Source organism: Acipenser ruthenus, chromosome 2 (assembly GCF_902713425.1).
Source record: "Acipenser ruthenus chromosome 2, fAciRut3.2 maternal haplotype, whole genome shotgun sequence".
NCBI lineage: Eukaryota > Metazoa > Chordata > Actinopteri > Acipenseriformes > Acipenseridae > Acipenser > Acipenser ruthenus.
In genome coordinates, this window is record NC_081190.1 from 71,313,341 (window position 1) to 71,339,491 (window position 26,151).

A 26,151-nucleotide genomic window follows, 5' to 3' on the forward strand; every position below is an offset into this window, starting at 1 on the left:
CACTGCAGACTCACTGTGCAGCCTCCCAGAGTTACAGCGTCGGAGGACAACGCAGCTCTGGGCAGCTTAGAGGCAAGCGCGCAGGCGCCTGGCCAGACCACAGGGGTCGCTGGTGTGCGGTGAGCCGAGGACACCCTGGCCAACCTAAACCTCCCTCCCCCTGGCAGTGCTCGGCCAATTGTGCGCCGCCCCCTGGGAGCTCCCGTCCTCGGTCGGCAAAGGAACAGCCTGGACTAGACCGGTGACGTCCAGACTGGCGGGCGCATCCTGCACTCTACGCGAGTAGCTTTTACTGGATGCGCTTATTAAAGTATGTAAACTGGAAATCATGCTGAATGTAACCTCATGCTCAACAGTATATTCAAGGGTGTGCTTGTATGTAGACGCATGCACTAATGTGCTGGAGAATTGAAGAAGAACCTTGTATATAAGCATAAAAAAATATATAATTACTAACATTTTGTGGATTATTTAGGGTCAGTTTCTTTTAACTGTGTTATGAGCAAATATAAGTGCTCAAAGACAAGCAGAAAAAGCAACTTGTGAAAATAGGTGTAATATAAACTGTGAAAATATACGCTTATATTCAAGGTGGTGTGGTAAGCCTTTTTAGTGCCTGTTGTACACAATACAGTACATTCTTGGACAACACATTTGTAACGCATGATATGATAAGTAGCGCGTGTTGTACAAACGGTCTGTTTTTGCATTTTAACTTATTTAATAAGATATCACTAAGATAAAAGCTGCATTCCCCTCTTTGAGGCATTTTTGGCCTTTGATAGGCAAGATCAGTCTTGGATAGACCCTAGGTTGGTTGGTGTGTGCTTCCATATCCAGTACTGCACAAATGAATGGCATTTAAAGAACCGTGAAAAGTGTGGCTCATCGCTTAGGGATTGGAGACTGTTATCATTAATGAATGGTCAAATATATCTTTTATATTTTATACAATTTAAACAGCTTGGAGGCTCATCTTGTTGAATCAGTGTGGAATTGACTGCCCATGACAGAGTTATGGAAGATGTTGTCTTTTAGTACGGTCTGCCTGTAGCCACTGAACCTTATATCTATGTAATACATTTATAAATACCACCAATTATTGGAATTCTTTGGGGAGAGGGCTAGTGAATGGTAATAGATACGGTACATAACAATGGTGTTACTTGAAATAATTTAAGCATCACTGCTATATTGCATTCTTTACATATACTGTAGTAGTTTGTGCATATTGTCACCCAAGCTTAATCATTTTTATCTTTGAAAGCAGTGGAGTTTTAGAACAAGGCAGACAGATCCTCACTTTGTCAGCAGTGCATGCCCGTCAGTTTTAAGAATGAAGGCTGTACAGTGGTTGGATTGTAGCCAGTATTAGTAATCCAGAGGGTATGCAGAGGGGGGTCGAGGTGCAGAAGTTTTTCTGTGATTTATGAAGCCCGCGGCCAAGGAAGATGACATGGTTTTGATAGAAAGCAGAACCTTACACTGTATTACTTCACAGCTAAGAAAAACAAAAGGCTTATTGTAAATGTGACAGGTCCTTTATTTGATAGCCTTTCAGTTATGGGGTGTCAGTGCTGATGAATAGACCATCTCACTTGCGAGTGGCAGTTCATGACAGGGATAAGCCTACCTATCAACGTCCGTGCTAAAAATAGGTATTACTTTACAGTACTACACAGATTCCTGCAAGCAATGCTGCTAGTGGATTTTAGCAATTTAAAATATGGTTTTGGAATCATCAGCATGTTTTCTTTTTGTCACAAACAGGAATTTCTTTAGGGAGTAACTTGAGTGCTATGCAGTTTCAAGGCAAGACAAAAAATGATTAAGAAAAAAGTAAAAAAAGAAAAACACACTGTTCAGGTTAAACAGGACTACTGGTAGTAACTTTAACCCTCTGGAATTAGGCTTTATTTTTTTTGTGACACACTGTGATTGTGGTTATTTAAACATATATTTTTCTTAGAAATTGTTATGACGTTTATTTAAACACACATTATTTATGATGAACTGTATTTTAATAAAGGTTATTTATTGGTAACTGTATTTATGGCTGTAAACATGTTAATATGAACTGTAATTATGCTTATAAACAGATTGTGAAGCAAATTACTCACTACCCTATAAGCAGCTATAAGGCTTTTAAGGTCTTTACAGATTTAGTCCGTAAAGGCCATGAAACTCTTTTTCCAATTACTTTTCTGTCACCTTTTTTACGCACAGCCAAATGAAGAAGCACCTAACTTAATAATAAATATAACAAAATAAAATCTAGAAGATACTCTAGTGTGCCAGGAGTCTTCCTCGCTTATCCCCTCATAAGTCTGTTACATCCTTGTACTCTTGGCGCACTGGAGATACTGCTTAATTACCTGTATATCCTTGCCCAAATATATGTCATAAGAGCTTCAGAAAATGTAATTTGGATTGTTTAAGCAATACGACTTCAGGCACTGTAGAAGTAATACCTGCAACTCTGGCTGGGTTTAGTATGGGTCCACACTGAGTCTGATGTGCTCAACTGACCTGTATTCCTGATGAGGTTGGTCTCATTGCTACAGTATTCTATCAAGAATCAGCAATCAGCTTTTGCGTTTGTAATACTATTCGTTTTCCCTTGTTTGGTTAAATTCGTGTACTGACAAACATTTCCACTTCTCCCTTGGTATCGTAAGAGAAGTTATGTACAGTAAGTTGGAATTGCAGCTTGGAACAAGTCTAAACAAGATCCAGTACTGTCAAGGTCAATGATTATTTTTCTTCAGAATGATTATAAAATGGCATAGTAGCAATAAATCTATATTTTACTGTTGAAAGGTATTTTAAAATTAAATCAAATCATGTGTGAACAATATTAATCCTTCATACTTTCTCTGAATATAATCTTTTAAGCACAACAATAGCACAACTATTGCTGCTAGACACAAGTTGTTGTCTGTTTTGTAAACGTGTGATGAAATGTATCAACTACAGAAACAGTTGAGCAAACAGCACCTGATTTGAGTGCTCTGTCTAATAAATGTAAGCATTAGATGCTGTTTGAGGTTCAGAAAGCTCACAATGTGCCAGGTATTGTTTACCTCTGCTTGGGTCTTTACTGGTGAGTTTGGAAATACACCCAGCCAAGTTGAGTTAATTCATCATGTGACTTTACTCACGTATCTCTGCTGAAACTCAACATGACGTCTGCACCAATGAAAAAAAATGCAATGTTTCAGTAAAAGACAGCGCTAAAAACAAAATCTAATTATCTATGAGAATGGTTGAATACTTTTCTTGAAGTTTTGCTGTCATTTGATTTGTCCTGTACGAGTCAATACTATTAAAGATCATGTTGCCAGTTGTCGGGGCCGGATTTAACTGACAGGATGAAGCAGACACATTTTTCAGTACTTATACTTGTCAAGGAATGGGAATTTAACAGAGACGCATGTAAAGCATATTTAAGACTCATTTTACAATTGTCGTCTCGATTTCACCTGTGTAAAGTGTCTAATAATGTCAGAAAAATCCAATTTTCTTATTATATCTCATTCCGTGGATATGATGGCAAGGCTGTTTAGGTGATCCTGGTTCATGATGGATCTCGCCAGAAAGTGCACATTAAGGATAGGTAAATGCGCAGGGCAGTGGAGACATTCGGAAACCTGGAAATCACCTGAGAGTTCAGGATGATGAAAGTGGTCAGACGCTGTTCTCTTATCCTTGCCAGAAATTAATTAGGTAAACGTGAGCGTTTCTGATTGGAAATATTCGGCTAGATCTACAGGATAGGTTTGCACAAATGTAGCATCTTAGTTATTGATGTCATATTCTGACATGTTCTGAAAGTCGGTAAGGAAGCCAAACAAGTTATGCACAGTAACATAAGCTTTTGATCGGTGCAGCCAGTCTGTTGAAAGAGTATCCAGAATCTTTAGGAAAGTCTGGACACGAAATCTGTCTCTGCCCTGTAGTGAAACTTCATGGATTTACTGGTTTTGTCAGATCTCGCCAAAATGTTATCCCACAAGTCTGCTAGAATCACCATTTCTATGTGATCCTTTTGACTACCGTAATGTTTCGCCATATGTCTGGTTTCTGGTGAATGATGATCTCTGTCTTCGGTGATTGTATCAAGAGCCTTCTTTACGTGTGCATAGCCATTCTTAAATGCCTTAACAGTGTCCGATCTCGCTGACCACTTGTATCTGACAGTCACTTGATAACAATGTTATCTTTCCCCAGGTTTCTGCTAAGTATTTTCCAGTGATAAGCAGAAAACAAATTGTAAATTCCCGACAAAACTCCAAAGAAAGATATGGCATCCGTGCAACTTTCAGATGCCTTGTTTGTTGCCTTGTTGACAGTTGATCAGACAGGAATGGGTTGAACTTGCAGATGAGCTGTACTATTCCCCAACAGTTTCCATTGTGTGGTGAACCAAGTGTCTCATCCTCTCCAAGAAATGCCAGACCACGTTCAGCAAGAAATTGAATAACCTGAACTACATGTTTCAGTACATTTTTCCAGTACTCCTGCTCCTTTTTTTATGTTGATTTCCAGTGAGGTGTCAATTCGCCCAGCTTCCCGTTTTCTCGAACACCACAAAAGCATAGACCGATTATGCTCTTGGGATTGTTCATGCTCTGCCAGTCTGACTGCAGCATGTTTCCAGTCATCAGACATAGCACCTTTCTTCAAGGAAAACAACTTGCACACAACAGAAAACACACAGCCTTTTGAAGGTGAGTACAGCAACCACTCACGATCAACTTGTTCCCCGTTGTGAAGTCTGCGTTTAAAAATGGTTTTAGGCAGATGACGGCTATGACCTTTTTCGTTTTTTCTCTCGGACACAACATACTTGTCACTCCGATTTTGACAATGACTTGGGCCTCGTTCTGTCCAGGATATGCGAAGCGGTTCGTCCACATTCCATTCAGTCAGATCATTACTATAAGTTAAAGCAAAAGGCAGATCAGAGTCATATTGATTGTTAATTTGCGGTGTGGGTGGACTGGGTCCTTGTTCATTACTTTTCAGTTCTTCGGGCCCGTCATTAAGAACAGTAGCGCTGCCAAAACTCTTGTCATCTTTACCGTTACTGCTGCTAATGAGAAATTATGGTAACTAAATTATTTTTGTGTGCGAGGTCTGTTTGTCAAAATGTTTAAAAAACAAAGCGGATAATGTTTAATAAAAAATATGTATGTAATTAAAACATGATGTATACTATACTCTTATTGATATACATCTATTTGAGTTATTTTATTACTGGGTATCTGTAATAAAACTACATTTGTGAAAAATAAAATGAAATTTGTAAAAAAAGATAAAACGAAAAATTATAAAAATTGAAAATAATTTACCAGCAATGGCATGCAATGTGTAACCAAACATACCCCAATTCAAGTTTTCTATTTTTTCTGAGCGCCAACAAATACGTGACTCTCTTTTGTTTCTTCGGCAATGATTTGATGTTGTAAGAACCACATAAATTACAAGAACACAGATAACAGCACAGCATGTAACGTATTCTCAGCAAGAGAGCCGAGTGCATTTGGAAAATCTGAATTAACTTTAAAAGAAACCCAAGTTTGCCTGAATTTTTCTGGTGTGAAACAAACCAAAACAAAGTTGTAAAAAAAAAAAAAGTGTTTGCAAGTGAACCATGATTCGAATCACTTGCAAATGAACTAGGTGTGATTTTGTTTTTTACGTAGCTTGGAATCTACTTTTTCAGAAAGCATGCACTGTTAACCAGTATGTTTGTTTATATTCCCCATATTAAGGTGTTGGACACAAGCTTTGTCCACCCCGTAGAATAATCAGCTCTGTCACTCTGGGTTCTGCTGTTACTTGCACTTGGTTGAAAACAAAAAGATGAAGCTCTGCTATCTCAGGAGGCTAACCAAAAATTTAAAACGCCCTTTTTTTCCAAATGGTGTTTTTGTTACAGATAACATTTTTCGGAAAACAATATAGAATTGATATATTCTACCTGGCTGTATTGGGGCTCATGCTGGTAATCGTGCCATGAATTTGAAAGAAACACATTTGCAGTTTCTCAGATACTCAAATATCTGTATAAACAACATGAATGCCATATGAAACCATTTAGTTCCAGGATGGAGCAGTTACTGTAGTATTCTTTTTTTTTCACTTGCTTCAATATACAGTGGGGCACAGTGACCTTACAGCTGGAGGTAGGTAAGCTTATATACTGGTAATTAATTGATAGTGCCAGGTATGTGTACAATTAAGTTTGGTTATACCTTGAACAATTGTGGTAATGAATGTAAATATGAGGAGAGTGGTGGGGTGTCAGTGTTATGATGTCATTGTCTGACTTCAAGTACTGCATGTTTATTGAGAGATGATACTGCATGAGAACACTGGCAGTTGGAAGGTTTTGTCTCGCCTTTACACCATACATGGTGATCACCTAGTAATTGCCAATGTTAAAGGTTTACTGGCAGTGTCACACTACCTGATTGTTAAACAACAAATAAATACCCACAAAGGCAAACTACACTAGGCATCTTAATTGATGTCATAAATGCAGCAGGGCAGGTGGCACATGGTATAGTAGAATTTCTCTGGAATGGGCTCTGAGTGGCTCACCTGGTATGCAGGGTGAGTGATACCAACCTGGCTCTGTCTTCGCTGGGGATTCCACAGGAACGTTGTGGAGGCCATTGGCTTGGTTGTGGGACTGGAGGACCCCCACTGACCTTTAGTTCTTCATAGCTGTCATGGGAATTGCTGCGATGAGGAAACATACATTGGGGGACATTTTAAATTATGGAGGATTGTCACAGATGGCTTGGAGTGGTGACGTCAGACTCGGAAGAAACACACAGTACTGCGTGGTGAAATGGTGAAGGCGCTTGCTTGCGCTGGTTTATTGTAAGGTTTGACACAAAACAATTCTCACAGAGCAAAATAAAAGGTTGAACACAAAACTGACACCAACTAAATAAACAGGGACGAACACTAAACAAGTATCGTGCGAGTCCTCTCACGAGTAGCATTTGTTATTTTAATTATTTTTCTCCTTCTCACTCCTGTTCTTTCTCCCTGAACACACAACCCCGAATGAGTGAATTGTGCAACTATTTATACAGCTGTGCTGGGATTCAATTACTAATTCATTATTCACTTGAACCCCAGCACATGAACTAATTTGTGCATTCCCCATGCTCACATATTATTACATAATTTATCTGCACGTGAAGTGATTGTGCAATCCCCGTGCATAAATACAAGAATGTATTATAAATCACTCATGCTACACAGACCCATTTACATCCCGTGCACCAATACCTGTATACCAACATTAGAACACCACACGTAACATATAACACAAAAATACGCACAGGGACGGGGCACTTTGCCACATACCTCCCCCCTTAAAATCCCCAAAGTCTCACTCAATGTCCCAGGTCAAGAACAGGGACTTCAGGGGTTCATGGGTGGCAATGTTGCCAATAGCCAGGCTGCTACTGGCAATGTTCTTCCTACCGCTGAACCACTGGTAGCGGAAATGCTGCAAGTGGTAATGCTGTCAGCAGACGTGCTGATAGCGCCAAGGTTGGCTCCTCCAGTCTGGGCAATCCTTCCTCCCGCTGCACCACTGGCAGCAGAAAAACTGCCAGTGGCAATGCTGTCAGCGGACATGCTGACAGTGGTGTGGCACACTCCAGCAGCAGAAATGCTGCTAAAGGTTGGCTCCTCCCTTTGCAGTGGAGGCGGGAACAGTGGTGGAGGCAGAGGCAGCTCCTGCTGCTCTCCCTCTGGCGGTGGAGGCAGAGGCAGCTCCTGCCAATCTGGGAAATATTTGTCTTTGGCTTCAAGAACCCTCCCACCTACTCCACTGTTCTGTATTGTATCCACTAACCGATTGAAGTCCAGGTTCAAATTCCATAGATCCTGATGGTTTATCAATCTGATCTGATAAATACTAGGATAGAGCTAAACACATTCACAGACAAAACAACCGCTGCAGGAATGAAAACAGAAGGAGGGTAGTTTTTTTTTTTTTTTATCAGATAAAGGCACCAGGTAGAGGATGGTGAGTTATAACAATCAGAATGAGGATATAGTTGAATAATGGAAGGGATTAAGGCTTGTGCTGGTCAGCTGTTCAAATAATGTGCCGTGCCACACATAATAAATGTGCATGTAAAATACAGAGTGTAAATCAGGGGGGAGAAGTTGATTCCAATAGCAGTAAGGTGATCTTTTATGCCATCTGCTCCATAAAACTAGTCTTTAAAAAATGATCTCATATTGTTCCAATATAAAACTGCCACAGGTTCAGTCTTAAGTCTACATTAGAAATGTGCAACAGGCCATTACAGAAAGTTAAAAGATTGCTTGTATATGTTTCATCTTTTTTAATATAATTAAAATTGTTTTCACCTACCTCCAATATTTCTGTTTATATAATTGTTGACTGATTTATATCTCAAATTGGTTTACTTTTGCATTTTTGGAGAATTTAAAACAGAAAACACCAGCAGCCTTGCATTAACAGTGCTCTTGGAGGATTTGGGGGTTTCTTTTCTGGGCTAAAATATGGCTCCACTGCAAGCTATAATTAAAATGTTCTCTGCCAGTAAATGTTTAAGAATAGATTCATAAAGCCCTGTTGTCTTGTTATAACTTTCACAGTGTCCTGACAAGAAGCATTGCAAATTGTAGTGATGTGCCTATGAAATTGGACAAGTTTCGTTGCCAAGAGGGATACAATAGCTTCCTACTAATCTATTATGTACACTTGTTTGCATGGATATTACTGCCAGGTCGCTGTAAGGCATGTTTTGCAATATATCGCTGATTTTTAAACCAGCCCAACCCACCTCCGCCTCGCACAAACAAATTTTGCTCTTGGAAAATTAAACAGTGAGAAATGTAGGAATTAACAGTTATTATCATGCTGGGAATATGTATTTACATTAATATTCTAATTTATCTACTGAAAGTTTTTCAACCATAGCATACTACAGGCAAGAATAATACTTAGATTGTTTATGGCAGATGCAGTATACATTAACAGCAATTAACCTGAAGTTCATAAAATACTTAAGGATTTTTGCCAGATGTTGGAGAAACTAGTTGTAGATTTCGTTCCTAAGCAATTTTGTTTCTTGAAGTTTGCACATCATGGAAATTTCTTGAAAATGTCACCTGGAAGTATTTGCTTGAAAAGCTGACAAAAAAATGGCATTGTTTCAGGAGAATGAAAATATTGTTCTGTCCTGTCCAGTTATGTTAGCATTGGGCCTTAAGATTGTATGATAATACACAAAAGAAGTATAGAGGTCTGAACTTGGTCTACATTGTTTAGTAACTACAAATTGGCATGTCACAACCCTGTCCACACAGCTACTTTACCTTTTTACCTGATAAAACCAAGATAAAGCCTTCATATCTTCAGTGCTGTGTATGTGGCAGAAATGACCAAACATCCATGTAGTTGCTATAGTTTTTCTTATAAAAGTTCCCTTGGTAAACCACTATAGTAAAGCATTGTAAAAGCACAGTGAAAGCATGCAAAGGAACAATCACTGTGAATTATGTATTCTTTTACAGTATTATAAGCTACAGATAAACTACATACATAGAACAATATGTGGAAAAGTGTTCTTTACAAACTTTGTTTATTCTACTAATCTTGCACAAATCACCACTTTCTCAGTTTCATAGCTAAATTGTGTTTCTTGTTTTATTGAAAGCTCTAAAAACATAATCCTGGAAATTAAATAAAACAATAAAATATTCACATTCTTTGCATATTCTGCTGGTGAAATAGCATACAAGTGGCTGTTTTTAGAGCATGTTTCTCTTGATTTATTTTGGTATCCACGTGACCTGTACAAAAACTGTGTTTCTTTCAAAAGTGTAGATTTGGTGCATTGTATCTGTCTAGCTCATTTAAAGGGTACATAAGGACCTTTTTATTTTATTGTGTTACATGTTCCCATGTGTTGCTACAACTGTTTACGTGAGGTGAGTGTATTGTTTAATTTTATTTAAAAAAAAAAAAAATTTGAAGCCATCTTGAGGCAGGGAATGCAATTTAAAAGTTTTAAAAAAGTGGTCAAAATGAAAAAAAAAAGATTAAAACAATACACACACCTTACGTAAACAGTTGTAGCAACACATGGGAACATGCAACACAATAAAATAAAAAGGTCCTTATGTACCCTTTAAGATGTGTCTAAATTTCAACAACCTACTATTTGCCCAGCTTTTTATAATACACAAAACAAGATGCTAATTGTTTTAAAAGTAGAAGTATTTCGGACACAAAGTAGCTCCCAAAGGATAACTGGTACATACATAAATAAATACATAAATACAAAAATGAAGAGGATAAGACCAAAATAATTAATCCAACCACACTCCCAATAAGCACAGCAAAGGATGGATCCTTTATATTCAGATACAGTCCATTTCAGTCAAGACAACTCTCCTTGTTTGGTCTGATGTGTTGTGCCTTGCCGTTCAGGGCACGCCACTTTTCTGCTACTCTTCAATACAGTGTACCAAAAATTCCTTTCCCCTTTATGCAACATTTCTAACTTTGGGAGGGATTTAACATATGTTATATCAATGATCATTATAGTAGTTCAAGAAGATGTGTTTAAGATTAATTAAGCTTTTAGCTGACAAAAAGATGATGAGGTCATTATGATGACATTAGTCCTGCCTATTTTGAGCATCACTTGAAAAAATGCCCTTGTTTTGTATGAGACACCTGCTAGCATAATTTATTTAAGCTGTAGCAAAATTAATAATACATAATTCCTTCTGTAACATTGTTATAGTTTTTGTTGGTCTTTTTGCATGCTTTTGACATTTACTTAAGGGGTGAACACAACTGGTTTCAGTAGGGCCTATCTTTTATTGGCATGAAGTCGTTTTTTGGTATTAAACTTATCAACTAAATTGCATGGCTCATGATTAATAAAGGGGCTCATATTTAATAAACAGTATGCTAGATGGTGAGACCCAATTTGTTACTCTGATGGGCATGTCAAAAATAATTACTGCAAGTAGCATTCCATATGGATTTGAAGAGTTATGTGCAGAACTAAAACAGCTGTCAGGATGAAACTAGGTCTTTTCCATTGTTGGGGAAACTTAATTTTGTGAAGGACTATCTTCTTGAGTTCAATTGCTTAAACAAAGAAGCAGCAGAAAGAGAGCCAATTATGAAATATTATTTGATTATTGCATTTAGTTTTTTGGGGTTTTTTTTTTAACATAAATGACATAGAATGGTCTCCTAATCCAAGAGTAAACTGGGTCATCATAACCAGGTGCAATGAATGTATTGTGCATTTTTTTTTTCATATAAATTTAGTCGTTGCCAATTATTTGTATTATTTTCTCCCAATTTGGAATCGCCAATTATTTTGTTTAGCTCAGCTCACCGCTACCACCCCCGCGCTGACTCCGGAGCGGTGAAGACGAGCACACACTGTCCTCCGAACCGTGTGCCATCAGCCAACCGCTTTTTTACACACTGCAGACTCACCGTGCAGCCACCCAGTTACAGCGTCGGAGGACAACGCAGCTCTGGGCAGCTTACAGGCAAGCCCGCAGGCGCCCAGCCAGACCACGGGTCGCTGGTGCGCGGTGAGCTGAGGGTGCGCGCTGAGCTGAGGACACCCTTTCCGACCTAACCCTCCCTCCCCCCGAGCAGCGCTCGGCCAATTGTGCGCCGCCCCCTGGGAGCTCCCGTCCTTGGTCAGCAAAGTAATAGCCTGGACTCGAACTCGCTACGTCCAGACTATAGAGCGCATCCTGTACTTCACTTGGAGCGCCTTTACTGGATGCGCCACTCGGGAGCCGGGGTGTGCAATTTTTGAGAAAAACGTGTTGTCCAAGGAACAAAATGGTAGAAAAATATACTTGTCCTTCTTAAAAATCTACTTGCCCCCTCCACGTCGCACAAAACACACACAAAAAAGTAGAATATAACTTGTAGGATTTTGGTTTAATTTAACAATGAACACAATCAATCAATTAGCGATTAACACAGGCGGATCCAGCCTTGTATCTTGACAGGTTCAATACATTTTTCAAGATACACAAAAGGTTCCTTGTGACCCCACATCACCTCAACAAATGTATAACATACTTTAAGGAAATATTCCTTTCAGTGCAGTTTGGAACACATTTGCTGGTAAATTAAAGTAACATACAAAGAGTACAACTACAATAAGTAATACTTGGGAGTTATTCAAATATAAAAATATCTTCTGCCTGTTTTTTTCCGCACTCTTTCTCTAGAAGCTAAAGCCAACTCCTGGTGTAAAGTTGTTATAGTTTGTTGCATCACAGATACAAAATCATTGCCAACTATGACTGCTGCTTTGTGGAATTCTGATTTTTTTTTATGTTCAGTTTTGTAACTGCTGAACCCTAGATTTTTAAGTCAAGTTTCTCTGCATGTTGTAGTTTTTCTACCAAAATGCATGCAATATTTACAGTAGGCTGCATCAAATTCTGCAAAGATAAAATATGTTTTTTCTTTTGTTTATTTCTACTATATCCTTTTTTTTACAACAACATTTTTACAGCTACATCTAACATCTTGTCCCATGATGGCTAACTGGAACACTGTAGCAGGGTGATCCTGGTTTCATAGGAGTCTGTGTGGTCCAGTGGTTAAAGAAAAGGGCTTGCAACCAGGAGGTCCCCGGTTCAAATTCTACCTCAGCCACTGACTCATTGTGTGACCCTGAGCAAGTCACTTAACCTCCTTGTGCTCCGTCTTTCGGGTGAGACGTAATTGTAAGTGACTCTGCAGCTGATGCATAGTTCACACACCCGAGTCTCTGTAAGTCACCTTGGATAAAGGCGTCTGCTAAATAAACAAATAATAATAATAATATCCTTTTTTTTTTTTTTTTAATATAACGTTTAAATCTAAGAAAAAAAATTAAATATGGTAAATTGCAAACAAGGTTAGCAACACTAAAATCAAAAGAAAAAAAATCATAATTTTTTTGCCAGGGAAAGTTTGTCTTGAAATGCTTCTAAACAGTAAACTTCAATTATTTTTTCACATTCTTGACCACAAAGTTGACTCAGAAATAATTGTATAAATTACACAACGTGATTTTTCCTAATCCGCTAATACCTTAGCGACGATGGTGTGTTTTTTTTTTGTTGTAACTTTGCTAGAGTGCTGCATTTAAATGTAAGATTCATGTATTAAGAAAGCAGCATCACTTATTTGCTAATTTACAAAAAACATAAATAACACCTTTCTGGGTTTCTTTGTAACCAGTGGAAGGTCAACTTTTCCCACAGCTAGCCAATCAAAAGTGATAGGGGTGGGACGTAAACACTTATTAAAATGTTTCTGTGTAGGTGCTAGACTTCCGCAATTCAGTTTTCAGAAACTTGCGTGGCTCGCTAGGAATATACCCGGAGTGTTTTTCTAGAAACAGAACGAACACAGGAAAAATAAATAAATAAAAACTACATGTCCGACGGGCAATGTGTAACGTCAAAACTTGTTGTCCCTCACACAAATCTTGTTGTCCGTGGCGTCAGGCGATACGAATTGCACACCTCTGTATTTTTGGATGCCAAATTGCCTGTAGCAAAGGGTTGGTTTTAACGTGAGTTAACAATTAACACAGGGTCAGAGATGTAAAGGAAGATTTTATGCTTGTTTACTTTGTTCTTTATATAGGATATTCTGTGAATTAAGTGTAAATAGGAAATACATAAATATATAAATAAAATGCTTGGTGCCAGACTGATTTTGCAGATTTCTGTTCCCCTTGTCATGACAAGCCCTTTTGTGATTGCAATTGCTGACTGCTACAACATTAACTAATCAAGAGCTGGCAGACATAGTTATGGAATATTGATCTGAGATTCTATGTAACTTTGCCTTGTTTAATTTGTTTTCCTTGGGTTGAAATACACATGTTGAGTTCAGGGTTGAGAGTCATAGTATTTGATTATTTGGCATGCAAAACTGTGTAGTGGAAAAGTTCAAAGCCCTTACTTTTACCTCTCACAAAACCCAACTAATGAAATGTTTCAAGTGGGCTTACCATTGTGTTCAACAGCCTCAAAAGACATGTTACAGTTACATTGTTCAAAGGGGACCATAGAATTAAGAAATATTTAAACTTACCTATGCTTTCAAGCTCTCCTGAGGAGTAGGAGAAGCAAAGCAGATTGGACAAAAATCAAAAAAGGTTTGAACTCTGGAGCAGAGAAGCAATGAATAATATCTCTCAGTGTATTGGCTCCTTGTGGATTGAACTTCCCTCTTAAAAAATATTTTCCTATAATCATGGACATATCTATGTTTGTACAAGAATAAAAAATGTGTGTGTGTGTTTGTCTGTAAAAGTTTAAGAATAGTTTAGAATGAGGTGGGTGGCCTCATTAGTCTTCTGCTTTTCTTTTTCCAAGTCTGCGTGAGTGGACAGGGTTTACTTTTTTGGATGACCTTCATCCAAAATAGCGGTAGTTTCAGGTAGCAGCAAACAGTTCAACTTGTTTCAACTATTGTCAAAGAAGCTTGGACATGTTTCTTTTTGTAAGCATATAAACCTAGACCAATATTTATTTATTTTTTCTTCACTGCATAATAATGAGTCAGACACAGAACAGTGGGTGTTGACACGCCGCACAGACTCACAGATTTAATAACAACACAGGCCCGACGCTAGGGTATCAGCAATGGTAATCCTAGAGCCGAATTGTATAAAGAAAAGAAAGCAAAACAAAGCTAATAAATAAAAGTTTGATCACAGATGGCTAGCACTAGTCCCACGTCATCATATGTGTTACTTTGTTTTCCACTGACTTTCTTATTGCTTATTTTCTCGCTGCTTATTTTCCTTCTAAAATCTCTCTGTGTTTAAGGTTTTCAAATAATCGGCACGGCTTTTTTGGGGGCAAATCTCTTAATCTGCCTTCTAAAAATTCTTAGTCTCTCCAAATTACAAACATTCAGGGGTTAGTTCATTGTTGTCCCTGTTTTAGTAATACACATCTCAAGCAACCATACATAAACCTGTCTTTTGTTGTCAAAGATTTGTCACTGAGTTCATAAATCCAGGTATTTAGACTGTTGCCAAAATATAAAGGACAAGTGTTTGCTCCACTTTTCTCTTAGGGTAACCTAAAGAACTGAAATCGGTTGGCAGTAAATGCTCTCAGTCAAATTACATAAAACGTTTACTTGGGTGGCCCAAGTGGTAAAACAGTTTCCAAAGAAAAAATTTGTACTTACATTCAGTTATGTGACAGGAGCAGGATGAACAAAGTTGTAACAACATTGCTCTTCAAAACACAAGCTCTGTTTTATTTGATGTCCACTAGAATCTTTAAAGTGTTGTTATTGTATGTCAGCAAAGCCCCCAGAGAAAATTAACTGTGTTGCACACAGGGCTGCTCAGACACTGAGGTTACATTCCAGGAACATGGTGCATATTACAGCAATATTCAGAATATGTTACATACTCCCCCCCCCCCCCTCCCCCCCCCTCCTCCACCACCCATTGGAGGGTGTATGGGGGATGGGTTCTTAGTCCAGAATATTGATGTAAAAAAAATAAATTAAAAAAAACACCCTGCAGAACAAGGTATTCCTGGTTTAGGCTGCAGTTGCAGTTTAATTGCTAAGACTAATTGTTGTAAGGAGGTAGAATACAAATAAAAAGCATATACGGTAGTATTGTTACTACTGTAATATAAGGTGCAGTACTGTTACCAGATCATAGTTATACATGGCCTTTAAGAGGGCAAACAAGCTAATAACTCGCTGCCTTGTTAAAAAAAATCTAGGTTTCAGCATTCCTAAAGAAAAGGGAAATATGGAAAGAAATAAAGAAACCACAGATAGGAAAACAGCCTTGGCTGCTCTGTTGAATCTGATAGTGTTTTTACTGTACTTGTTTTCTTATCTTTAATTGTAATATAAAACATATTCTAAATACCTGTACCTTACCTTCAGATGAGTTGTTTCATATTTGTACTTTCCTCAGAAAGACAACTGCTTTACAATCCTGTGATGATTCATTTAAAATGCAGAGATTGTTCAGTAGAAAGCCTACCCTACCTGTGTGTTTGCTGTTACCTCTCATGAACAGCTGCATTTTTTTGGGCCCCATCTGTTAACGATTTGTATAAGGCGATGCAGGGCCTTTATTTATGAGGGTACCTTGTCAAAATTGCTAGGTTATGTATAACATTAATTATTGGGTTATAACTCCTAAAATACTGGCATAGCTAGTTAGGCTGAAAAGTATAAGCTGCAGCAAGTTCAGAAAAACAGCATGAAAAGGATAAAAGGACAAGCAATCTCTAATTATTGCAGTAAAATGGCAAGCTAAAGAAGGCATGCATGTGATTTTGTGCACAATTAAAAAATAGGTTGAGTACTATTTTCACAGGCCCCAACCTGATAAAGTGGGCACCGCATCTGAACAGTGTCTGACTGCTCTGTGGTTTACCTTCGGGCTTCTGTGTGACCAAAAGGAAACCAAATTAACATTTTAATAGAAACTGAATGTCTCAGGACTACAGGAGTCAATAGCTATAATTTTCACCTGATAATAAAATACCATCCTGTCCAAGCTGGATCAAGTTTACTTCCTTTTGGGTTACATTTATTTTGGGTTGCAGTTCAGACATCTGTCATACATGGTTCATAGCTTTTTCAAAACATACCAGGGAAATAAAAAATAATACAAGCTTTCCATTTCTGCACTCTAAAGTATCAAATGAAAAAATTAGAACACATCATTTCTGGTCCACACCTCTATAACTGTATTCACTTGGACACATAGGCATGGAGACGTGGCAGGTTTCTTAAGGTTATAGGGAGTATTCACCATTCAAAGCATTGCTGTAGGTGGGGGTCATTTGTCCAGAAACATTGATCAAGTTCATTCTGTAGGGCCTTATCTGGACTGTAGAAATCAAATGCTGAGATTACACTTATTAACTGTTTTAAGAAGAGGAAGAAGGTTATTGGCCTAGGTAGTCAGACCTATTCATGAAGTTCATTTAATCATTTTTTTTTTATTATTATTATTAGTTTACTCGTTTGGAAAAGTAAAAGGAAATTCATACAAATTGTGCTCCAGGGACCTGTCCCCTTCCAAAGTTGATCCTTTATTATTCAGGGGTCACCATTCCCAGAGACTAGGGGCAAGTGCATACCATAGGGCCACAGTACAATTGAGATCTGTCTGTTTAAAAAGATTAAATGGCCCCTAAATATCAAGAAATAATAATGTTTTATTCATATTTGGATAAAACAAGGGCTGTCAATGTGTGTCCTGAATATTTATCATTTTTAATGTCTTATAAGACCTCTTTAGGAAATACAGAGATCAAAAATATGTATTGAACTATATATTACAAATAAAATATCAGGAAATTCCACTTAGACTGTGTTGAGGAATACTATGTACAGAGGTTGTGCTAGGAAAAGCTGCACTCCATCACTTTCAGGACCGCATCATCTTCTGAACTTCGTGAAAAGGAAGACCCATACGTATTGTGTTTCAGATATTCCAACTGACTTGCTGGTAGTTTAAAGCATGACACAATGACAAGCGAAAGCTTTATTGTCTGTGATTTATACCACTATAGAGTAACAGCCTGACATTGATTGGAAGTGGTAACATTTTTTAAATATGCTTTGGGTTAGGAAGTTGTTTCAGTGTGGCTTTTCTCCGAATCTTGATGGGTTTTCATTTTTTTCAAGGCAAGGGTTGTCATTCATGAAGTTCCCAATTTGACCTGCCTGCTTTCCCATATATTATTTTTGAACCCAGCTGTTTGAAAGCTGTTGGAGAAAAATAGCCTTAACTCCAGGAGGTATATGTGATCTGGAGGGCATAGGGCAGAATTGTTAGATAGGTCACAAAGAGCAAAGGGAGGCAAGGGTGTGATTTATTGTACTTTACAAGGTGCTAACATTCACATCAAAGGTGTGAAAAATAACTGCATATAAAGAAGAAAGATTAAGAAGGAATGGTGAAAGACAGAAGAAAAGGTGTTCTTTGATTTCAGCAGCCCCATAACCAATTAGAAACATCTGTCACAGCACTTTATAATACAGGCAGGGGCGTAGGCCCACCATGGACAGCCAGGACAGCAAGGTGTTAAATATGGATATGGAAGCACCTGCCCTCAATCAAATTCTTGCATATTGTTATCTACAACAGGGGCATACAGATTTTTTTTTATAAATTTGGAAGTACAAACTTAATGTGGCATAAATTAGATGCACACAAATGAAAATATACCAGGTTTGTAACAGCTTTTGCAAGAGAGCCAGGCTCTTTTCTACAGATTCTAAGATCTGGTGTTTAAGAGAGCAAGGCCCACTATCCTCTTGTGCATTGGGTTGCCTCCTCCCCCCCAGACTCTTACAAGTCTGTTTAATCAGTGATGGAAACCCTTCAACCCCTCAATTTCAGAAATAGTTTCAGCAAGAAATCTTTCCAACTCATGAAGACCATAAATAAGACTGAAACTTTGAATATTTTCTTTTTATAAGTTTCTTTTTAGTATTTATATATTTCTTAAGATTCCCCCCCCCCCCAAAAAAAAAGTATGCTACAGACAGCAGCTTTATTATTATTATTATTATTATTATTATTATTATTATTATTATTTTAATATATGTTATATTTGTTTCTCCTTATGTAGGAAAAATGTCTAACGACCGTGCTTTGCGAAAACGGCAGCAATTGAACAATCTTGTTGGTATGGTGACAAAACTGGCCCAGCCTGGCGAGACTGTGGTGGATTTCTGCAGCGGAGGGGTAACGTATGAACTCTTCCATTTAACCCATATACACATCTCTCTGCTTTTCAATAGGGCTCTGCTACATAGCAGAATCAGTGCATTGGTCTGTGTCAGTATCTTGATAGATATGTGAAAATGTTTCATTTGTATTTACAGGGGCATCTTGGAATTGTTCTTGCTCACACCCTGCCGGCAATGCAGGTAAGGCTTCCTTTTTTAGAAGACTCTGCTTACACAATGCAACCAGATCGAACTGCTTAAAGACTTCCAGTAAAGATGCTTCATATTGACATTATGAGATTGTTTGGTCCGTAACAATTATAAGTTATGATCTCCAATCGAATAAGCCTTTTAACATCATGTATTCTTTCAGGTGGTTCTGATTGAAAACAAAGAGGAGTCTCTGGTCAGAGCTAAGAACAGATGCGATGAGCTTGGTTTAAACAACATCTGGTTCATTCAAGCAAACTTAGATTATTTTACTGGACCATTCAAAATTGGGGTGAGTAATGATTAAAACACAATCACATAAATGTCTTCCCTTTTGATATTATTCCATTTTTTTTATTCTTCATTTTTATTAGGCCACAAATCCCATGTAGGTGAGAAAATATGTTTTACAGTTTATGGCTTATTGTTGACTAAATATATTCGGCTAGTTTCACTGACCCTGATTGGCACTAAACTTGAAATACTAAATGTCAATTAAGATAAGGTATTCCAAGATTAGAGCTAATCGGGGTCTGTGAAACTAGCCAATTGAGTGAAATATTTGGATTCAAGTACGTTTTGTCACATGGTAGATCAGGTGGCACTTCATTTCATGTAATATTTTCTTGCAATATATATACTTATATAATATATATACTTATATAATATATATAAAACACATTTAATATATTGTTCCTTCCAAAAGAACAGCTTCTTGGAAGATATCTGGGCCAGACATAACCTAGTATATATTTAACAGCAGTATATCTACATTTATAGAAACAATGTGAAACTTATTTTATACAACACATATTTATATATACAGCATCTACTGAATTTTTATACATCCTGCAGTTTTTCTAAAACCATTATCCATGTTTATTTTAAATTGTCAATAAAATAATGATTACAAAAAAACCCCCAAAAAACAACATGGGCGCATATACAGAGGATACGGATTGTCACGTAATAACATGATGCTTAAAAGGTTACAAATATCTGTATAAAATGATAGCCAACTGTAATTGAAACATATGTAGAAGGCTAGGAGTGTATGGTGACAGAGTTTGGTGAAGACTGGTGCAAAATCTAGGCAATTATCATGTTTACTATGTATAGTTTTACAGATCGACAGATAGGACATGATTAGTGCATAAGGGTCTCCATTTTTTTCAGTATGACAAATTGAAAAAGGAGTTCTTATAAATAAGAAACTAGAATTGGAATCCTTGACCTCTTACTATAAAGTCCTCTCTTCTTGAGAGATCTTATAACCTTTCTTTCTTTCTTTCTTTCTTTCTTTCTTTCTTTCTTTCTTTCTTTCTTACATTTCAGCATGTATTTTAACATGATTGTAATTCTGTTTCTACCTACATGTTTATATAGCATCCGTTCTTTATAGATTAAGCTGAACTATTTCTGTATTGTTAGACATTCCAAGTTGCTCAAAATGTTTAGAAAAAAACGAAAGAAAGATGAATATGGCTGCTGATGAAAGTAGTCTCTAATCCTGCCCCAAAAAGTTATTCCAGGCTGGTGTGAGATTTGCAGTTTTAGGGTTTAGTTCCAGGATAAACAAACACAGATACACATGACTGAGACTTCTATAAAACTGCTGGGATAACAAAAGAGATGCATTCTTTAGTGTTGGAAAAAATTCTTTCCTCTGTTAGAACTTCTCTTTGTTTCTTTAACATTTTCAGGTGTTCTACAAGCCACTGAACTTTTTGGATGTTTAATGCATTTTGGAGTCATATTTGAGGATCCTTTTTAAATCTTGTTTAATTGGGCCTAACAGTGGCTTCTGCTTTGAGAGCCAGAGCTGACGAAAATTGTGTTTGTTTAACCACTGCTTTTTTTCATCCATTGAATAAAAAAAAAAAAAAAATACCTGCCATAACACTTTCAGTTTGGTGTGGGGCCTCCTTTGGTAGCTAAAAAAACACATTCATATGAATGTGACACGTTCAGCTGGGTTCATGCTTTTCAGTTTTTTGTACAGTGTTAGTGCGTTTACACTTACAACTCACATAGCCTCCGAAATCTAGTGTGTGTCCGATGACGTCATATCGACCACCCCGTGCATGAAGACGTTTCCCCTCCCCAAAACAGATGTTATTGTATACATTTACACCTGTCAGACAACTCTTCTTATATCTAAATGTAAACAAACAAGAGATTTCCTTCTAGGGACGAATACAGTCCTTTATTTAAAAGTAAAGTGCTTTTGGACTTGAAGCTAGTGCTTATACATATTCACATCACGGCACTTATGATGATACATTTTGAAAAATAAAGCCACATATTTAAATGTATTAAACATCCACACGCTTGAGGCTTTATTTTTCAAATTGTATAATTGTTAGTGCTGTGATGCATATAATTAAACAGGCGATATGTTCAGGTCTAAAAGCATGTTACTTTTAAACAAAGGACTGTATTCACACATGAAAGAAAACTTTACTGCAATGATTTCTTTAATTCTAGATTGCAGTACCAACAAAACCGAACATTTGCTCATATTGATACATATCAAAATGTGACCACAGGTTACTTCTGACAATACATTTTTGTGGCAACTAGGCTTGTTTCACATTTATCCCACATAAATGATACACCTTTAAATATCTTTTCACATTATAACACAAATCTAAATATCTGTTTGTATTTAGGAATCCTCTGCCTCTGTCTGTCTCTCAGTGTTCTGTCAAAGATAGTTTTGGTTCTGTTGTCCAAGTAGCAAACCCAACTTCCTACCTCTGTTGGGGCATTGCCCACGAATGTACGTGGCAAACGTGAGCCCCCTCAGGAACCGATGCGTTCACAGTAGAGCAAGCAACAGACCAAAGCCCACTTTTAGGATGGCTGCATTTACACTACAAAAAAAAAAAACTAAGCCGCCTCAAAGCTTAAAAGTGTTAAAGTAAAGTCTTAAAAGTGTCTAGTGTAAGCGGGGTATATGTGTATATGGTTTGGATTTTGCAACAAATAATTGTGTTTTCAAACTTAATATTTCAAGTAATGTTTGTTCAATTAGATTTAACTGGTGGGTTTGTCTGTGGTAAGTGACCAATGTGACGTGTTCTACAGAAAGGAAAGGGATCAGGCAGGATTCCCATTTAAACCCTGCTGTAAAGAAGGTGCTGCATTAGCCTGAAACCTGGAAGTTCCTTTAACTTAGAGAGATGTAGCAAACAGACCAAACATGAAATAAGTTAATGATAAATTTAGTCAGTTGTCCCATCAAAAGGCTTTCTTTTGGATCTGTAGTAGCTCCAGAGTGAACAGAAGCCATGTTTTTACATTTCCTACCACTGGGACTGATTTGAACAATAAAACAGGCCTAATTTCTCCAACTCTGATGGAAGATCTTACCTGATGAGCATCCCATGTTACAGTTGTCAAACCTTAATTGAAATAAAAAAAAAAAAATGAATACATTTAAAAAACGAAATAAAAAGGAAATAAAGCCAGGATCTACTGGAGGCAAGTGAATTAATTTATAAATGGGAATTATACACAAAAGTGATATAGTTAATCTCTGAACTATATGTAGGCTTGCTACTTTTCGATATTAATAGGTAAAGCTCCTTAAACGTCAAATTGACTGAAATAAATTTATATAGGATAAACGTCTGTAAAACCACTTGCTATTTTTTTTTATTTGCTTACCAAAAATAATAATTTAGAAATCATCTCTAGTTTGTGTAGTTTTTATACTTACTGTCTGTCCCGTGTCTCATCCACTCTGAATGGCTAGGGGTCACTGTCAGTCATCTCGGTGGTCTGCCTTGCCTTCCAGTGACTCTGAGTCCGGCTGTGCTGAAGCTGGAGAGGGGGAAGCTCAGACTCCGAATAATAAGTGCAAGTTTGTTCTGGTCAACTATCTAATTCTTTGTTCTGTGCATATTTATACTCGTAAATTTATGCTATAAAAGTCAGTGTATGCTGCGTTTTCTACGGTTTATTTGAGAACATTTTTAAATATGTGTAGGATCTTTATCTTTACAAGGTATAGCTCCGCTGTAATCAAACGTTATTTCAATTAGAATGCTGGTAATCATGGTTTTGCTGCATGTTGAATATGATAAGCAGTTTTCACTAAATGAGACATTTTTCAATGACATAAAAAGTCTGTGTCTTTTCTTAAAGCATAAAGGTCGATTTCACGCATTCTCTGCTTGAATTGAAAAATAAAGATCGAAAAAAACTTTAAATTCTTTCTAAAATAAACGTTGATATTAATCGTCGAGTTGGCAAAAAAAAATAAAAATCGAATAGTAGCAAGCCTGACTATATGTAACGGCCTGTTGCAAATTTAGTTGTTTGGAGATTAAGTTTTAAGGACTTGGTAAATGTTTTCTCTAATAGCTATTCATCCAACTTTTATGTCTGTGTTTATGTAACTGTGTCATCCTATATTAATTACAGGTTTACCCTTTGCAAACACTAAAAAAACAGAAGTTATACAGCTGGTTTGCAGCTGGAAAGGCACTGATTTCAGACTACCTAAAGTTACCTTGTGAAATCATGTCTGCTGTAGAATTGTTTGTAAAGGATATAAGCTTGACTATATTTGTATTTGTTGGCTGGTGTATAAGGGACACACATCAGTGATCAGTGATTAGGTTTGGACTTCTGCGTCACGAATTAGCAGACAAAACATTCAAGTTGTTTTAGACAAATAAACTTGGCTCGTTTTCATTAAAGTGACATGCAAGTCCACAATTGACTAGTCAGCAAGGTCATTTGTTTTAGTACTGACCTTTGCAAGTGGGGTAAAACATTCGGTCATGGACAATGAATGCTGCTTTTTTCATATTCATTGCTTGACATCACAGATTAAAAAAAAAAAGTCAGCAAAGAAGGTTACTGTATTTATTTACTGAAATGTCGCTCTTGAGATCTAACATTGTCATATTAAACATTGCATTGTATAATTTTAACTGTGCATGCACTGGTTGTGTTAAAGGGTGTGCAGAGGCTACATTTCACATAGCATTCAACAATTCTTCATTGTTGTATTATGCAAAATAATCTGTTAATTGCAAATTCTTTCCTTTTCCTTTTTATTTTCTATGCTACAAATTATATGTGGCGGGTAGGTAAAAGGTCAATCTAAATAGAGCAGCATTCTTGCAGGAGTTAATTAATACAGTACTGCAGTTGAGGGGCTACTTCCTAAGGAAGAACTTTTAGTCCTACAACTGAAGTGAGCAGCGGCACTACTGTGCAAAAGCAGGTTTTCTGGCTTTCCTGTGGAGATAGCATAAGAGGAAATAGTGTACGATTACATGAGGCATTTCATTTCCATAGAGAACAGTACTGCCGTCTCAAACATGTCCTTCGCTTGGAGTTCTTTAGGGCAGAGGTTGCCTTACTACTCTACTTCTCAACATGATGCCATTATATTTAGGACATTTCAAAATCTGGTATTACAGAAAGCATGATAGATGTTGAAATTTACAACGGTCTGTTGTTTGCATATTTGTAATAATACTTTTTGTTATTAAACAATGGTGGACTGAATTTTAGGTAAAGTAGAAAATGGTGTTGGTAGTTCATTAGGGGTCACTCTTATAATGGCAGAACTGAACCACCACCCTGACATGTTAGAGCACTTTTCTGTTGGAGGAGGTGTCCTTTGTATTTTTAACCAAGGTCCTTGCTGCTCTCCGGCACTTTTCTAAAGAGAATTCTGGCCAGGCTAAATTCCCCTTACCCTAACTGTTCAGATATTTACTAAGTATTTATAAAATCATATGGACAACAAAACAGGATTAGAAAGTAAAACCAGCAGTAGTTTAGTGAAATTGGATTTCTAATTATTAGTTTCAACTCCGCAGACCTGTATACAGGTCTAGGAAAGCTAACTTCACCCAAACCTGCTAACTGCTCTAGTAGTGTAGACAAGATATCTACTCAAAATAGTAAACTAATATAATATATTCATATTTATATCTATGCCCATTTGTATTTTTATAGTATAACAAGGGTGTGACAGTCTGGCTGGCAGTGGTGAGTGTGATGACGTCACGGACCAGGAAGTAACTGAATCACAAACAATGGATAGGCGGGTGAAGCTGAGTGCAATGGCACTCAGCGTATTTATTAACAAACCAAACAAAAGATTTAAACAAAACAACAAAACACAAAACAAAAGGGCACGAGGGCCAAACGAATAAACAAACAAACAAGTAAGTGTCGTGCTGGATAATCCAGCACGTTTTAGCAATTGTTTTTTTAATGTTGCTCGCTCTCTCCGCTCTCCCGTACTCTCTACTCCAACACTCCACACCGAGTGCAGAGAGCTGCAGGTTTATATACTCTGGCCGAGGGATTAACTAGTTGTTAATTATCTTATTATCCCTCGGCCAGAGTCTGCACGCGTTTGGTAAGGATGCATGACTGTCAGCTAGTTAAATAATCAGTAGCTGATCAGCCATGCATCCTCACGGGGTTTTTAAATATAACAATAAAAGACACGGCGCTTTTACCCGCGCCACAAACAAAAATACAAATAATAATACATAGGGGCGGGACACTCCGCCACAAAGGGTAATAAATTATATTAGAGGTACTCTGTTTTTTAGAGTAACTTAGTTAAGTTGCACAAATACAGTTCCAAAATCATGTGAACTTTTAATATTAATCATAGTATAGTACTAAGGCAATAACAATGTATGCAACTGTATTTGCCAATAAATATTTGCATTGTAAGCAATTGTTGAGAAGTTATTGAACAACTGTATCAGATATCTGCATCTTTGTTTAATTGAGCTGACACTTTAACACAGCTGCAGATGGGTTATATATGTGTCTTACATGGCCATCTGTTTTAGATACTTTTATGTTTTAAAGAATGTAAAAAATAAAGCCAAAGCTGTGGGAGTAATGGATTTGGTCTATTTTGTTTTTACTAGCATGACTCTGCTACTGTATATAGAGAGGTGTAAAATGTCTCTTCAATATATGTATAACTTGCAGTTTTCATATTCTGTCTACTGGTAATTCCCTGAAAAAATGTATTCTTTACCAAAAGACCAAATGATGTTTCACAGATATTACCCAAACACTGGGTATGTATACAAAATATTAACTTGTGTCACACCTAACAGCTTTCACTAAATTACCAGTAT

At 37.2% G+C, this 26,151-nt stretch overlaps 1 protein-coding gene and 1 long non-coding RNA gene across 4 annotated transcripts in view; one reads left to right on the forward strand and one right to left on the reverse strand.

Moving 5' to 3' along the window:
- The window catches only part of gstcd (glutathione S-transferase, C-terminal domain containing), a 46,100-nt gene that overhangs the window by 15,709 nt on the left and 4,240 nt on the right, over positions 1-26,151 (forward strand). For both annotated transcript variants that reach the window (XM_034013802.3, XM_034013803.3), the window contains exons 6-8: positions 18,703-18,818; positions 18,959-19,003; positions 19,176-19,304. In XM_034013802.3, coding sequence (XP_033869693.3) covers positions 18,703-18,818; positions 18,959-19,003; positions 19,176-19,304 — 290 coding nt within the window. The remainder of the gene's footprint in view (positions 1-18,702; positions 18,819-18,958; positions 19,004-19,175; positions 19,305-26,151) is intronic.
- Positions 121-15,448, reverse strand: LOC131701575 (uncharacterized). Of its 2 annotated transcripts, none has more exons than XR_009308883.1 (3): positions 15,269-15,448; positions 6,637-6,750; positions 121-4,939 (listed from the first exon to the last, which is right to left on the reverse strand). It is a non-coding gene; the product is annotated as an uncharacterized LOC131701575 (long non-coding RNA). The 2 variants fall into 2 exon arrangements; XR_009308881.1 differs by having other exon boundaries at positions 6,610-6,750.